This window comes from Glycine max, chromosome 20 (assembly GCF_000004515.6).
Source record: "Glycine max cultivar Williams 82 chromosome 20, Glycine_max_v4.0, whole genome shotgun sequence".
In the NCBI taxonomy this organism is placed as follows: Eukaryota; Viridiplantae; Streptophyta; class Magnoliopsida; order Fabales; family Fabaceae; genus Glycine; species Glycine max.
In genome coordinates, this window is record NC_038256.2 from 46,210,660 (window position 1) to 46,227,816 (window position 17,157).

At 33.4% G+C, this 17,157-nt stretch overlaps 3 protein-coding genes across 3 annotated transcripts; 2 read left to right on the forward strand and 1 right to left on the reverse strand.

Moving 5' to 3' along the window:
• The first annotated feature begins 1,243 nt into the window (after positions 1-1,243).
• Positions 1,244-3,959, forward strand: LOC100816644 (guanosine deaminase). Its single transcript, XM_003556437.4, has 5 exons — positions 1,244-1,472; positions 1,700-1,759; positions 1,846-2,036; positions 3,448-3,552; positions 3,657-3,959. The coding sequence occupies exons 1-5, from the start codon at positions 1,436-1,438 to the stop codon at positions 3,843-3,845; spliced, it is 582 nt and encodes a 193-aa protein (XP_003556485.1). The 5' UTR covers positions 1,244-1,435; the 3' UTR covers positions 3,846-3,959.
• A 353-nt stretch (positions 3,960-4,312) lies between these two features.
• On the reverse strand, positions 4,313-5,386 carry LOC102659511 (probable transcription factor At5g28040). Its single transcript, XM_006606415.2, has one exon. The coding sequence runs from the start codon at positions 5,384-5,386 to the stop codon at positions 4,313-4,315; it is 1,074 nt and encodes a 357-aa protein (XP_006606478.1).
• Positions 5,387-13,322: 7,936 nt separating this feature from the next.
• On the forward strand, positions 13,323-16,383 carry LOC100817182 (probable transcription factor At5g28040). The gene has a single exon (XM_003556438.5). It carries the CDS (start codon positions 13,473-13,475, stop codon positions 14,532-14,534), a length of 1,062 nt encoding a protein of 353 aa, XP_003556486.1. The 5' UTR covers positions 13,323-13,472; the 3' UTR covers positions 14,535-16,383.
• The last annotated feature ends 774 nt before the right edge of the window (positions 16,384-17,157 follow it).

Genomic DNA, 17,157 nt, shown 5'->3' on the forward strand with positions numbered 1-17,157 from the left:
ATAATTTAGGGATCAAATTAATAATTAAGAAAATTTTAATTAAAGAGCAAATTTACAGTTGTCAATCAGATTGAAAATAGGTTTGGCCAAAGAAAGCTTTCCGTAAAATAGGTTTGATGTGATTAAAAAATCTAAGACACAAGTTTGGTCTGCTCCCTGTCACAATAAATTTATTTTTGATTTAACTTATTCAAAAGTTTCATTTGATATGTATATTTCATATTAAATTTTTTATATATGTTTAACTTTTTTTCTACATGATTTAGTAGACTAATAGGTGAATGAACAATAATTCTATATAAAACAAACTATAATTAATGAATATTGAGATAATTACTACTCAAAGCATGATACACAATTAGAAACACGCACACTACATTTTTTAAGAGTCCAGTCTAATATATTTAAATGATATAAACTTATTTTTAATGTCGAATATAATTTTTATGATAACTTATTTCAAAACACATTTTGTAATAGGACCATTAGAAAAAGTAAAAAAAAAAAACAATATAAATTTATCTTTCAATAAGTTTATAGGCTTGACTTTTTTTCTAAGGCAACATGCTGAATATTTAAAAGTGATAAATACGTTTATGATTTTTAATACATTATAACAAATTTAATATAATAATAATACTTAAAAATATATTATATATATTTACTCAAATAGATTGGCTTATAATACCTTAAGAAGACTTTTTAAATAACTGAAGCTTGACTTTTTTAACCAAATACGCTATTATAAAAGTCTAACCTAGTTTATGCTAGATAGATATAAGCTAAGTCATATATTTTCTTAATCAACTTTACCTATTTCTATTTCTAATTGTTAGTGCATCAAAAGTCTACTATCATATTAGTTTTTGTTAACAGTAGTATAAAAAACAAATTTAAACTCAACTAATTAATTAAGAACACATCTTAAGTTTGTAAAAAAAGACTTTAGTTCAAGAAGAGATAAAAAAATTTAAATGTGATTAAACGTTGGACTGATGATTAGTCATATAGTCAACACAAAAGTAAGAATATCTTGAAGTCTCATTGGTTAGTTAAAGATCCTAATTAAGGTAATTAAAAAAACTAAACGACACTAAATAATTTATGAAATTGTATTAAATTCAAAACTTTTTTTTTTAAAGAGAGACAAAGACAAAGACTCTAGCGAAAACGGGTTGGGCACTGGATCCAGTCCATTAGATTTGGAGAAAAATTGCGTTTTAGGCTTTTGTTGGGTTATTCCCATTTATTTCCCAAAAAGGAGAATGGGATAAAAAAAAATATTGACAAGACTGTGTACTTGCGCGTCCTTACCCTTTTTTCTGTCTTTGCTTCTCTTTTCAAGGCTAATTCGTGGCCTCGTCTTCTCTTTTTCTGTATCGTTTTTACTTTCAACCACTTCCAATTTTCTTTTTCGTCAGATCTTAATACCATCATGGAGGATGCTGCTGCTTCTGCTGCTACTGCTAATGGTAAATTTCTTCATAAGTATCGCTTTTGCTTCTACTTCTGTTTTCCTTATGCTTAAGCTTAATAATATAGTAAAAAACCGACCCTTTTCAATTCTTGTCGTTTGTGTGTTCAACTATGGAGGGAAAAACAGATCGTGCTTTTATTATGGATGAAAACCAGATTCAATGTTTACATTAACGAAGGATCTGATTGTTTGATATTTTCTTTTACCCGGATTTTGTTATAGTATTGGAAGCCAAAGATGGTACTATTTCTGTTGCTTCAGCATTTCCTGGTCATCAAGAAGGTATGATAATAATTGATCATTTCTGTTTCATCTGCAACCCACCCTCCCACATTTTTTTCAAACGTTATTTTCTCTTGTTATACCAGCTGTACAGGATAGAGACCACAAGTTCTTAACAAAAGCAGTTGAAGAAGCATACAAGGGGGTTGAATGTGGTGATGGAGGCCCATTTGGAGCAGTTGTTGTTCTAAATGATGAAGTAGTTGTAAGCTGTCATAACATGGTTTTACGAAACACTGATCCCACTGCCCATGCTGAGGTTACTGCTATAAGAGAGGTAAATTAGTAGGTTGTTATTCTTTCCATTAAGAATTTTCTTCTTGATTTGTGAAATCTGAGCTATCACATTCCTCCTGAGTTGATGGATTATAGAAACAAAGAGATCATGGAATTGTAATCTTGATATTCTGGCATTTGGTTTCCCATTATATAGATGGATTAAGTGAAGGGTTGGTTATACTATCTTTATAAGTTATTTTGTTAGTTTTTCTTTTTTTCTTTCTTCGTCCCTTCTTACATTTGGTAAACAGGATCATGTCATCTGGATCTAACTTGGCATGTCAGGCAGATAAAAATTGGTGCTTTATTTTTCTCTCTCAATCAAAGTATCAAACCAAATAAGTTGTAGTCTTAGCATTCTTTAATCTGATATTGCAATCATCTGTTATTGGCTCTGGCTGTCTCAGACATATTTGGATTTCAAACTCTGGGAGTTTTGAAAAACATCATTCGATACCTCGAAGAGGTTGTGTGCAAGTTCAAGCTGCTTAAATTTTACATTGTTTGATCAAACACTAAAAACATTCATTTGACTCACTTCATCCTTGTATATATTAGACTATACAACAACAATAACAACAACAACAACGCCTTATCCCACTAGGTGGGGTCGGCTACATGGATCAACTTCCGCTATAATGTTCTATCAAGTACCATACTTCTATCCAAATCATTAAGTTCGAGATCCTTCTTGATAACCTCTCTTATAGTCTTTTTGGGTCTTCCTCTGCCTCGAATTGTTTGCCTTCTCTCCATCTGGTCTACTCTCCTCACTACAGAGTCTACCGGTCTTCTCTCTACATGTCCAAACCACCTAAGTCTATTTTCCACCATCTTCTCTACAATAAGCGCTACTCCAACCCTCTCTCTAATAGTTCCGTTTCTAATTTTATCCTGTCGAGTCTTACCACACATCCACCGCAACATCCTCATCTCCGCTACACCTACTTTAGTCTCATGTTGACTCTTGACCGCCCAACATTCTGTTCCGTACAAAATCGTCGGTCTTACCGCAGTCCGATAAAACTTTCCCTTTAGCTTGATCGGTACCTTTGCATCACATAACACCTCCGATGCTTTTCTCCATTTCATCCATCCTGCTTGAATGCGATGATTCACATCCCCTTCAATTTCTCCATCATCCTGTATTACGGACCCAAGATATTTAAACCGTGTGACTTGAAGGATAATATGGTCTCCTATTTTCACCTCTGAGTTAGATACCCTCCTACTTTTGTTGAACTTACATTCCATATATTAGACTATAATATAATAATATATTTATTAGGGCTCTGATTATTTTTATATCTGAAACCACATTTATATTTCCTAAACCACATCACTTATTCTACTTATTTCTTAATATACATCATTTTGTACCTCATGTTATAATTTGATATCATCTATAGGCTTGTCAAAAGCTGAATCAAATTGAACTTGCTGACTGTGAAATCTATGCTTCTTGCGAGCCTTGTCCAATGTGCTTTGGTGCAATTCATCTTTCAAGAATTAAGGTGAGCCTCTGCCACAGCCACACTATTCATATTTTCCTCTCACCACATGTTTCTCTAGTATTTATTAAAATGATCACATTGTTCATTCCTTTCACATCAAACAGAGACTGGTTTACGGAGCTAAAGCAGAAGCTGCAATAGCAATTGGATTTGATGATTTCATTGCCGATGCACTGAGGGGCACTGGTTTTTATCAGAAGGCTCAGTTAGAGATCAAAAAGGCTGATGGTAGCGGTGCTGTTATTGCAGAACAAGTATTTGAGAAGACAAAATCCAAGTTTACTCTGTACTGATTTGCTTCAATTGCCTAATTAAAAGCGAACCCAAGATACAATTGTTCAGGAAATTTTCAATTTCTTACTACAACTACATTCATAAATTCAAGAAATATAAAGTTTACATGCTCTTATGCTGGTGTTCATTTGTACATATTATTTGCTCAAGGTATTGCAAATGATTATGTTGATTCGTTAAATTTATGAATTATCCGTTCGATTGTTGGAGTTGCGTAGGAGGGAAAGGTAGATCAAACCAGAGAATGAGGTAATTGGGGTGATAATGCACTGAATATACAAATGACTAGCCTATCATGCACGAGAATCCAATCTTGTCGTCCACATATATATAATCAAATTTCTTGTCTACTACAAAACATTACAGAATTGCTAGAGCTATTCTACTATTCATTGCAATTGTTAGTGTAGAATAAGGCACATGATGTTTCTGCACAATTGGGAGCAATATAAAACTTATGTCATCCTCAGTTAGATCGCAACTCTTCCAATCTAGACTTGATCTGATCCTGCAACAACTCCAACCGCTTCACATACACCTCCAACTCCAAAATCCTCCGTTTTCTCCATTGTTCATGGTCCACTTCCCCAGGGCATAGTGGCATTGGGATTGGCTCCAACTCAGGAAGTGGCTCTTCATGTGCATCATGCAACACTTCCTTCAGCAATGGTGGGAAACATGACCTCATGGTCTCCTCAATGAAGCCTTGTATGCTATCACCATTGTTTTGGTCATTTGTTTTGTTCACATCATCTGCATCATCTAGCCGCAACCGCTTTGGCACTCTATTATCTATTTCATCATTGTTGTCAAGTTGTTCAATCTTCACCTTGATGTTGCCAACATGATCATGACTTTCAGGAGTGTGTCCTGATTCATAACCATCCAAGGCATCTTGGTCTATTATATTATCCGTGTCAATGCCCCAAATCTTGTGGGAAATTTCAAAAATGGCCTGCTCCTGGGGGTTTCTAAAGGGAACCTCCTTGTCCTTGTCTTTGTCCAAAGCTAACTTGTGTTTTCTCTTTAACCTACGCAGTTTCTCAACAAGCTGATTTTTGTTGAAACTCACGTTCAGTTTGGGCCTTACGTGATCATACAACGAGGCTACGACGCTTTGGAGGGTGGTGGTTTCCTTTCTATGCCGCTTGACGTAATCAAGGTATCCCTTCAACAGTTCCATCTCATCCTCCTTCGTCCACAGCCTTTGGTATTGTCTCACCATTCCGGAATACTTGGCGTTGCGCTGCCCTTTTGAGCATGTTACGACAGTGGTGGCAGTGGCGGTGACTGGGATGGTGTTTCTTTCGTCATTGGCCGGGAAGGCCACTGTCACGGCGGGGGAGGCATTGGGAACAGCAAGTGCAACGGGAATGGTGTTGTCCACATCACACTCGTCATCTTCTACATTGAGCTTTTGGTCATTTTCATGGTTAATGTCATTATCTGTGATAATGTCAAGGATCTCTTCTTCTTCTTCTTCGGAAGAGGAGGAGGAAGAGGAGGGAGACAAGATCCAAGAAACCAACGGGGAAAGCATTGTTGAGGAGATACCACATTTCCTTTTTCCGCGTATTTGAGTATCAAGCTAGCCGGTTGTTTTGCATTTACTATCAATAGAATGCATGCTTATTACCTCCACAATATCTTGTTACAAATTCACATCTGCATAATCCTAATTTGGATTAAAATTACGAGTTAAACTTGTTTTCTTATTTTTATTTTTTTAAATATATATTTGTTAGTTGTTAACTAACGCAGTCATCATGCCTAAAAATAAAACTTATGTTACTCAATTATATTTTTATAAACTTTCTACTATTTATCATATTTGCTATTTTCTATCTTTTCCTTTTATCTCTCTCTTTTCTCTACCTATATATATCTCTACCTATATATACCTTAAAATGGAATGTATGTTTATCCAAGTTCAATCAAAAGTAATATATGAGAAGTGTAGAAAAATCATGTTATCGATAATGTATAGTAATTGATGTGATGGAAGAGATAATCGAAAAAGAAAACGGAATTGAAAAATGTATTTTATAAATTTTATTATATCTAATTAAATTCTTTTTTATTTTAATGTTGTTGCCTTAATGATGTGATAGATGGTGAGAGGAAACACCATATAATGTGAAATCACTAATTTATTTATCCTAAATGAATTGGAATTTGATTTGGTATTATACTCTATTGGGTATTCACAAATACTCTCTTAGGTTACAACTTACAATATAATTTGTTTTAAAGATCTGTTTTTATTGAGTAAAAACAAGTCTTTTAATATATTATTATTAGTTAAAATTTATTTAAAAATATAAAACTATAAGCATAGTTCATTCAATAAAGTATAAAACATGTGCAATTATGCATTTCTAATAAATTTAATATTACCTTAAAAAATAATAAATTTCATTTTCCTGAAAATTGATAGTAAAGATGAAAAGCAAGCCATTGAAAAAGATGAGATTTGTTATCTTTGGTGAATTGTTCAGTCAAACTCCAACAATTAACAAATCCGGTCACATTGGTTTCCTAAGTCCTATCTTTCAAATGAAAAAAAAATATTAAGATAGAAAAATCTGAATATGTAGTCTTCAACCGTTGGATCGAAAAATAACATATTAACGATGTGAATGTACGGAAGGAACAAATATGCACTGAACTAAGTAAGTGTCCTCTTCTCAGAGAGGAGGAGTTGTCTAAACCTAAAGGATTAGTTCCTCGAGTTTAGTTAACTCAACAGCTTAACACAAATAATGCGCCAGCTTTCCTCGACTATAGCGCGAGTAGAGTCTAAGTGTTTATAGCCGTAGCGATATAAACAAGAATACTCATCAGAGCCGTAGAAACATGTACATATAGAATACGAGAATGTAACTAGCCCCAAGTTACAGCAGGCTCTTTCTATTATGAAATGTTTCATCTGTATCTATTTATTGGTTAGTTTAGTATACAGGATCTCTACCTTCTTTGATTTTGTGTTATTCGATCTTTCGGTGTACCCCGTACTTCCTAGAAGTAGTCATTCATTCATCTGGTGGATCCAACTCCATTGTGGGTGTGGTTTCACACGAAGGTTCGAGCTCAGGTTGGACCTCTTTCGACCATCATTCATTTGTGATCAAGAGGACTATACTATTGATAGATGAGTGATTTGCATTACATCGATGAAATGCAATGCACTCAAGTAACTTTTGAATGATGGTCTTGTTTGAGTCAGGATACTGACTTTTGACTAAACATTAAGTTAGAGTCCAAAAATAACTAGACTTAAGTTGGTAAAATCAAACTCACGTCATATCCAAAGTATATTTTTTTTAATGTTCATTAGAAATTTGTTAATAAAATACACAAATATATACTATCAATTCAAATATGTGAACATCAATTGAATAAGTTCTTTTACCTTTAATGATGTTGATTTTGAGTTTTAAAAATATAGGTACATTATAAATCGATAAAAGTAGACATTGTTATCTTTAACTATTTTGTTAAATTCAAGTGTGAAAAATGTGAGTTGAATACTATAATTTATTAATATTTGTGTAATGATAAAGGATTTAAGTATTTACATCAGGTTTTAAGTTCAAATTTTACTATCACTAATGTATAAACAAAACATAAAATACTTCAACAACATTTAAGTATATACTAAAATTTTTAGTTTTATTTTAAATTCTAGAAGTTGACACCAACAAGTCGTTGGTTACAATGAAATTAGATTCATACCCATTAAACAAGTTATTAGCTTCGAGTCTTGTAGAATGTAGATGAAAACAAACGTAGTTGGAATGAGAAATCTCATTAAAGGTCATTAATAAGATTTTTTAACGGATATTAGTCATTGAAAAAAATTATACTCTCTTTTATGGTTTTGTCTTGAAAAGACACATTTCTTGATTAAGAAAAGTGTGTATTTATAAACTATTATTGACCTCGACTCCCAAACAATATAAGATTTTTTAGCTTGTTGAGTACTTTTGTCCCTTAGTCGAGACTAAGGAACAAAAGTAACCTTAGCCCTCCTTTTAACATTAATGTTCCAACCTCAAGTCTATTAGGATCATTGAAGTTACTACGGTTAAGATATTATCTCTTTTGTTACTCGATGATTCCATTACGATTTTATCTTAAAATGAAACATGATGCATCAAAAGAAGAGTGTTTATAAACTACCTTTATCCTTAACTCTTAAGCTAAATGATACTTTTTGACATACAAGACATAAACATATACTTATTTTTCTATATTTTTTATTCTTTTTTATTTCTCTTTTTTCTAATTATATTTATCACTTTTTATTTATTTATTTTCATTCTATCCTATATACCTCTCGCCCATTAATGGCTACCCATTGCTCAAAACGAACCTGGAGTTTTTGTTAGTTCTGAAAATGAAAAGGATAATGGTACGGTGCAAGGCACTTGAAGCTGGAAATTTTGTTGGTTCTGGAAATGCCCTTTGCGAGATTAATGGTTGACCATGGAGAAGGAAAATATAAGGGTAACATTAAATACGCGTGTGCAAGGCACATGATCATCTGGTTAACGAAAAAAAAAGTTTGTTACGGTGCATGGGTGTTTACTTTCCAAACAATTATGGGGCACCATAGTCATTTCGATTTTTTAAATAGGGGCATAATTGAAATTTCGTATTCAAAAAATAAAAAATAATAAAACAGATAATATTATTTTAATGTACATTACTCACTTTTTACAATTTATCATACTTCCTCGTGTGAACCATTAACAATCCTTCTTCACCCTAGATTTCGCCTTGCAATAATTAGGGGATTTTCCTGTAGGAGTAAAATAAGAAGGGGTGTGAGCATAGTAAGTCTTAAACACAAGAAAGATGGGTGGATTCTAAAGTGAAGTAAATAACCGTAGGATATACTAAAAAATATTGAATGGCTGAGATTTAAGAAAGGACACTGGATGAGCAAGTTATTTTAATACATTGTTTTATTTTATTTTTTATAAAATATTATTTTTTTTCTTTTTCTTTCTTTCACATTTACCATCACCATTCTTCTGTTGCAAATTTCATTCAAATTTCCAAACCAAATTCTAAAACTTAATTCATTCCAAATTTTATATTTTGAACAAATTACACACTATCAAACTCACAGCAAGAACATTAGGATTTCAAAACTCCTTTGGGTCATAATAAACAAGGAATTTGTGTTTGTAATCGCCCATATAATGTAAAAAAAACCCAACGCCCATGAAGACGTGCCGCAGATTGATAGCTAGATTCTTACTGACAAAATCACCTTTCTTTCTTCCTAGGAAAGATGATTGAATCTCCACATGAGGATAATAAAACGCATTAGAAGGTCATATAGAACCAAATAGAATAGAAATTATATATTACTGGGCAAAAAAAAGACTGGGATTTAGCTCTTTAAAACAGACGTTGAGGAAAATCTGACTTTACTAGAAAATCCATAAAAAGAGATAGTTGATCACATCCATGGGAAGCAAGTAAAGTGACCTCTCCAGTTTGATGATCACTGCCGTGAAGTTGGATTGAATAAACTACTTAGCCTAGTAAAGCCCTTCAAGAGATCAAAGAAGATAAAAAAAACATAATTTTTTTAATGATTTAATATAATTTTTTATTTTTTTTCTTTCTATTTAAAACCTATTACTACCGATCGTTTTAGAAGTACACTGGTGAGGGAGAGAGTTTTGGACTTCACCCTACAAGCCACCAGAAAGATGAGGGAATTTACTCAAAGAAAAAGGTATACCTCATCTCATTTTGGAATATACGGTTATACTTAAAGGTGGCGTTTAATATGAAGACATGAAGTTACTTCCCCACGGGCGAGGAAATGTTTTTTACCATTGAATATATTTATAAAGTATTCAATGATCAAGATTTAAGAAGGGTAACTGTTTTGACTGATAAGCTTTTAATTTATTTTTTGATAAAAGAATTTCTCTGTTTTATTTTATTTTATATCATTCATCACTGTCAAACCCCGTCAACATCTCTAAGACTGAAACATCCTGTTCTACTGAAAATGAACAAATCTCTTGAATGTGTAACAAACACAAAGAGATTTTACAATTCTCCTTCAACATATCATCACGCGTGCAAAATTGGAAATTGAACAACTCAATTTGACTTATTATTTTCTAGTCATCCTACAACTCAATTTTCATGATTCTAAGCAAAAAGAACATAACCAAATTTTTTGATATATTTTTTTGTTTTATTATGTGAACTCATCCCCATTTTTTGTTTAATTTCTGTTTTTTTTTAATTCATCAATCATCTCCGGTCCCTACCGGCCACCACCACCAGGCTCTTCTCTGCTCAACTGGATTCTACCTTTGTTTACCACCAAGAAATGCGTCTACGACAACTGAATTCTATCTTTCTCACCTTCATTAGAACACTTTCTCCTTGGCAACAAAGACATTTTCCCAGCCAAATTCTACAATTGATATTACTTCAAACACTTAAACGCACAACACAGGTCCAACAAAGAAGAAAACTAAAACATTACAAACAAAATCCAAAACCCACAACTAAACTTGCATCTCTAGTCAAATTCCAAAGGAAGCCAAATACCTCCACAACAAATAAAGGGAAAGCGGTTCCTGAAGCAATCGTGTGGAGGCGGCAGCGAGGAGCGGGTCTAGATCTCGCAGTGACGACGTCAATGGAGTTACCGACGAGGACGAGGCGGAAAAGGAGGACACCAAGGGAGGAACGAATCTCAGATCTGGGAGGAGCTAATCTCAGATCTGGAAAAAAAATCAGAAAAATGATAGAGAGAAACGGACTGGATCTCACGACGGATCTCGCTATGGCGACGGGGAGAGGGGCTAGATGAGGTCGGCGAAGCTTGACCAGGGAGGAGTGGTCAGAGACGACGAAGACGCAGCAGAAGGGATGTGTTGCCGACAGCGAATGAAGGTCGTCGGCGTGGCGGTGGGTGGTGCCGACGAAATTTGATCTGAAAAAGAAAAAAGAAAGTCCAGGCAACGCAAGAGAGACGAAAAGAGCATAAAAAATACTTTTAATAATTTTCATTTCATTTTTAAAATAAAAAAAGTTTTTATTTTTTTATTTTTTGCTTCCGGTAAATAACCTATTATCACAGGTCATTTTACTTCCTCACCACAACAAAAAAAGAAAAAAGATATCAAGTACTTGATTGCTTGAACGGAACACGTCCATGGCTCATGAAATGAAACAAACCTAATTATCTAAATTTCAAGGTTTGAAGTTTCAACTTTCAAACACCAGCTGGATTTAGATAAAGATATACACGCAACGCAACAAATTTAAAATCAGGGAATTTCGAGGTTTCAAGTTCCATTGGTTGGGCTAAATAATTACCATCATATTTAGGGTTTTGGACTTCCACTGAAGCATCCTTAGTTTTAAAGTTTTAAAGAGGAAAGGATGGGTTTTTCACCTTTCATTTGATGTGAAATCTACTGGATACATCACACAGGTTTTGATTTTTTGAGAAGATTATGCAATTAATCTTTAATTTGATATTTAATCATGTTTTAAGTTTTTTTATTTCTCCCTAAATATATATTTTACACAAATTAAACTCAAATTTTTCCTCATAAATTCAATGTATATTGACAATTGAGTTATACCCATTAAACAAAAAATCATTTATCATATAGCTCAAATCCTGCAACAAATGAGCAAGTAAACTACTAGTCTTATTAGTTATGAAATTGTTTAAGATAAATATTTATTTTATATAATACTTAAGATTTATAATAAATAAATATTTTTGAAAATATGTTATATTTAAAATTTATAATAAATAACTTAAACTATAATATAAGGTTATTTTGAATTATTAAAATTCAAAAAGTAAGTTAAATTCACTTTAGAGATATAAATAAAAGAGATATATAGTTAAAAAGATCAACTATACCATAAAAGAAAATATAAGAATGTCTAATTGTGAGTTAAAGAAAACAAGAGTCTCACATCATTCTTATTTGATAGATGCAGACGTGCAAATATTTTCTTTTAAATTTTAATAACTTAAGAGATGTATTTTATAAAGAGATAAATAAATAATGAATCATGTTGTTCTGTATTAGCGAGAGTTAAGATTATATGATTGTAGTCATATTTTTTATGATATATTTATATTTTTCTTTGCATATCATTCAAAATTTGACTATGAACATATAATCTTAACTCTCTTACTAAGGTATGAACCACATGATTTGTTTGTCTCCTTTAAAATTCACCTATAAGTTATTAAAATTAAAGTTTGAAAGAAGATGTTTACCTATTGAGAGTATAAAAAGTTTTATGCAATTACAATTGTCACTACAAAATTATTTTATAATTGTTAGTACATAAATATTAAATTATTGAGACAGTTGAAAAATAAAACTTTTGAATGACTGTGATGATAATATATGAATATGAAAAAGTTATATATTGACAGTGTAAAATTTTTTACAAATCCATTCAATTACAATTTATTATTATGTATGATAAATTTATTGATTTTTAAAATAATTTTTTTAAAGTAATTCAAACAGTAATAATTTATGATTAGATATAATTGTAAAACTATTAGTGAATAGGCATTATTAAACTTATGTATAAAATGCATATGCAAAGAATATATATATATTCAAGTATATGGAAAGAATAGACATTGAGAATTTCTAATTATGAGAATAAAGAGAATCAAAATCTCATTCTACAATCTGTTTATTTTAATTTATTATATAAGAAAATATTATTGTTAATAAATCATAAACTATTTTTTCCATAATCTTATCTGTATTTATTTTTAAATTTTAACATCAATTTTACTATATATTTGATTGGTTTCACAATATTTTGTGCGAGATTGGATCAAATAATTTAAAACTTAATCATATATTTAGTCTTATAATAATAATTATATTTTTAGTTGATTTTATTATATCAATAACATATCATATATATAATCACATCATTTCATCTCAAGTTCAAGTTTTATATATATAATTATATTATTAAAGAAAGAATTTATAATAATTTTATCTTAGTCAAACATAATTATCTTCCTTAAAAAATATCTATCATCTTCAAAAAAAAAATATAATCTCATGATTTAAAAAAATATCTTAGTCAAGGATAAAAAAATAATAAAAATATTTAGAAGACTAAATCAAATAAAAGTATAATTTAATTTTGATATATTATGAGCGTAAAAAAAATTATACTATAAATTAGTTATATGGTTTTAAAAAAATAAGTTTTTTTATTACAAAATTACAATTTTATCATCTTATATAACGATAAAAAAGTAAATGATAATGTAAAATCTTGACCATATCAATATATTACAGTAATTAGATTCATAAAAATATATTTATAAATATTAAATCCACATTTGAGTCAATAATAATAATTTAATAAAAAAAGTTGACAAAAGCTTATTAAATTAAGCAATAAACAAAATCATGTGGGGCAACTTGGTTGGTCCACTACCTAATAAACCACCTCCCGGATTCTCATTCTCATTCTTATTGCCAGCGAGTGAGTCAAAAGAGACACTAACAAAACAAACCCCGTGAAAGCAAAGCACCCCACCGCGCTCTTTGCCTAACCGACTCACTCCCATGGAATCCGATCTAAACGACGCCGTTTTTCCCGAAGAAGATCTCGACGACGACGACGAAACTCCAGAGGATGAAGAGGAGGAGGAGGACGACGACGTCTTAGATGACGATGAAACCGAACCCCCTCCCTCCGTCATCGCCGTCGCGCCGCCCGCTTCCGAAACGCTCGACACCGCGTTAATTCCGATCTCCTCCGTCGCGGATTCCTCGCCGAAACCGCTGCGCACGGAGCTAATCGAGGAGAAAAAAGCGCTGGACGATTCGCGGCGACTGTTCCAGCGTCTGTGGACAGACGAGGACGAGATCGGGCTCTTGCAGGGTTTTCTGGAGTACACGGCGCAGCGAGGATCCTCTCACCACAACGACACCGCCCTGTTCTACGACCAAATCAAGTCGAAGCTCCAACTCGGCTTCAACAAGAACCAGCTCGTCGAGAAGCTCCGAAGGCTGAAGAAGAAGTACCGCAACGTCCTCAACAAAATCAGCTCCGGCAAGGAAGTCTCTTTCAAGAGCCCTCACGACCGAGCCACCTTCGAAATCTCGCGCAGGATCTGGAGCAACACCGCTCCAATCACCGGTCCCGTCGAAGACGACGACGAAATCATCACTAACCCTAATTTCGGCAATTCGGCGAAGATGCCTATTTCGCGGAAGCGGTCGCGGCCTCAGAAGCGCGAGTTGAACGACGGTTCAACGTTGAATAGAGATAATAATTGCAATAGTAACAGTAATAATAATAATAATAATGAGAATTGTAATAGTAGGCTTAACTTACAGGGTTTGATTGAAGAGACGGTGAGGAGTTGCGTGTCGCCGGTGTTGAAGGAGTTGGCGTGTGGTACTGGTGGCATGGGATTGGGAAGAGGGTTCGCATTGAATCCCTTGCAAATGCCAATGCCAATGAGTTTAATGAATTTGGGGATTGTTGGGGAAACGGCGATGGATGAGAAGTGGAGGAAGCAACAGATTCTGGAGCTGGAAGTGTATTCCAAACGTTTGGAATTGGTGCAGAATGAGATCAAGGTTGCTCTCGAGGAATTGCGTTCAGCTGGTGGAGGATGACCCAAAATAAAACTAAGCTTTTAGGTGTTTACAGTACTTCATAAGGATTTGCTTGCTAATTTATTGATCCACTAATGGTTGATAGGGTAGCTAGACAGTTTGTATTTTTTTCCCCTTTTTTTCTATAGTTTAGCTTTTTCCTTCTTTTTTTGCTTTTCAGTATAGCTTTTGATTATTGCAAACAGTATTTGTTCAATAAAATGTTCTTATTTTTGTCTTTTTGGCTTATGTAAAATTTTCTTCTTGGCTGATTAATAATTTACATGTACATGTACAGATTAAGTCAGGGAATTGGCGTAAGATGAAAGGCCTTGTATTTTGATGTATTGTAAAGTATGAAATTGTCAATTGTGGGTGAATTTTCTTTCGAAAGAAACTACTTTTTTGTTACATTATTAATGTATCCCGCGGGGCATAGAGTTTTGTAATTTCTGAGTTCTGGTATTTTTGGTAGGATAGTGGTATGCAATGGCATATTCCAGATCCTGAAACTTCTTTTGAATGATTAATTTTGAAGCTCTTTCTGTATTTTTTTGTGCCTAGCCACATAATTCTCGCATTCGAGAAACTTATATTCTCCTGTTATCTCATCGGTGTGATTATTTGTGGATTTTTCTGTACACACTGGGAAGTACTAAAAGTTGAAGATTTGAGATTGCAATGAAGAGCAATTTATGTTGTTAGTTTTATTGCTATTATATAGTTATTTTGATTCTCGTAAAGTTGAACTGGGCTCTACATTTCTGCCTTTCAATGATTTGGATCCTCCGGTCCTTGGAGGCTGGGGCATGGGTTGAAAGACATTGTTTATTTATTGAGATGAATTCAATTACTGTTAATTAAGTTTTTTATAACTAAAATATAATATAATATCTAAAATTTATTTTATTTTCAATTCAATACATGAATTTTTTTTATTATTTATTAATTTAATTTTGTTGAGTGATAACATGACATTTATCATTATCATCAGGTCATCACCTCCTTTCCCTTTCTCTCCTTCTCCAATCCCACCACCGCACCACCGCACCACTACCGTGCTGTGCAGCCCCTTTTTTCCCTTCTCCCCTTCCTCCCCTTATCAAAACAACCCACCCCACACCACCAATAGAAAACAACTCACCTCTCCAACAACTCACTTCATTGATCCATCTTCTATCTTAATCAACAACGACAACAACAACAAAATCATCAACAAGATTATCAACAACACAAGCGGACTCAACCGTGTCAAGGAAGGTGGTGCGAATCCACTAGGACGCTGGTGCGACAGAGATGCAGCAACTCACGTCCAAGCCCAATCACCACATGTGCGCACCTTCACCACCCAGATCCACCTCTGTGCGCGCCTAACAACAACGACCCAACCACCGCCAACCACTACATCGTCATGCACAGCTCCACCCTCACCACCTCTGTGTGGTCATCGGTGACGACGAGTGCGATAGTTTTCACGGGTTTGGCATGGGTGAGAGGGGTGGATATGGCATCATTTTGGAGGCACTGTGATGTCGTTGAGCATTTGCGGCAAGGTTCGAGGAGAAGGGGCGGCCGCTGACGGTGGCCTCCTGGGCGTGGCGGACGCGCACGGCGACGACAAGTTTCATGGCTTCGGTGATCTTTTGTGTGGTTTGGACTGTTTGGATTCGTTCGCGTAGCTCGCGGGTGCCGCAACAAATCAGAGAGAAGTGGGGTTTTGAGAGGGAAAACATTGAATTAGGGAATGAGGTTTAGGGTTAGGTTGGGTTATTTTTTATTTTCTCAAAGTGGTGATTGTGAAGTTGGGTGGTTCTTTTTCATCATTGTTATTTTGTTTGTCTGAGTTAAAGAAAGTCAACATGGTTGTGTAGCTTGGTCGGTGGGGGCACAATGGTAGTGATTTTCATCAGAGAAGGAGAAGAGTGGAGAAAGGAAAGAAGGTATTGAGTTAAAAAAAATGAATATTAAAAAAATAATATAAACACTTATATAATGAAAAATTTAATTAAATCATTTAATTATTAGTTTATCCTATGTCACTTTTCATTTCTGCGTACGAGCGATCATACTTGTTCTGTTCAACTTCAAAATTCTTAAATATGATAATGACAGTGCCAAATTGCCGATCACATAGCAAAAAGAATGCAAGGGAAACAAACTAAAAAAAATGCTGTTTATAATTTTTTCGTCTTCTTGAAATCATGGACTCTAACAGTGAACCATACTTTCATGAAAGCTCAACATAATTTCGGAATAAACTACATTATCCATCAATTTATCCAATCTAGTGTGAAACACAAAATCTATTTTTTTTACGATTTTTTTAGAATTGGATATTTAAAAGTAAAGGCATTTTGATAGGTGGGTTACACTTCTTTAAAATAAAAACTATCTTTTTAAAATATAAATATAAAATTATAATAATAAAATTAAAACAGTAAAATTTAATAATTTCATACATGCAACTTGTAAGTACTTAATAAACCATCAATTTAATCCTTGAAATATTTTTAAATCAATTAAGTAATCCATCTAATGTTAAAATGCATGATAAGAAATCCTTCAAATATTTAAAAACTCTTCTAATTAGTAGCTAAACGTTAGTAAAATTTATCAATTTAGGGACCAAACTAACAAATATTCA

What these genes read in the sequence shown, in the direction of transcription:
- LOC100817182 (XM_003556438.5), top strand. Translation starts at nt 13,473, where the DNA reads ATGGAATCCGATCTAAACGACGCCGTTTTTCCCGAAGAAGATCTCGAC.
- LOC102659511 (XM_006606415.2), bottom strand. Translation starts at nt 5,386, where the DNA reads ATGCTTTCCCCGTTGGTTTCTTGGATCTTGTCTCCCTCCTCTTCCTCC.
- LOC100816644 (XM_003556437.4), top strand. Translation starts at nt 1,436, where the DNA reads ATGGAGGATGCTGCTGCTTCTGCTGCTACTGCTAATG. An exon ending in TTCTGCTGCTACTGCTAATG is followed by an intron (nt 1,473 to 1,699) that starts GTAAATTTCTTC and finishes ATTTTGTTATAG; the next exon opens with TATTGGAAGCCAAAGATGGT. An exon ending in TTCATCTTTCAAGAATTAAG is followed by an intron (nt 3,553 to 3,656) that starts GTGAGCCTCTGC and finishes CACATCAAACAG; the next exon opens with AGACTGGTTTACGGAGCTAA.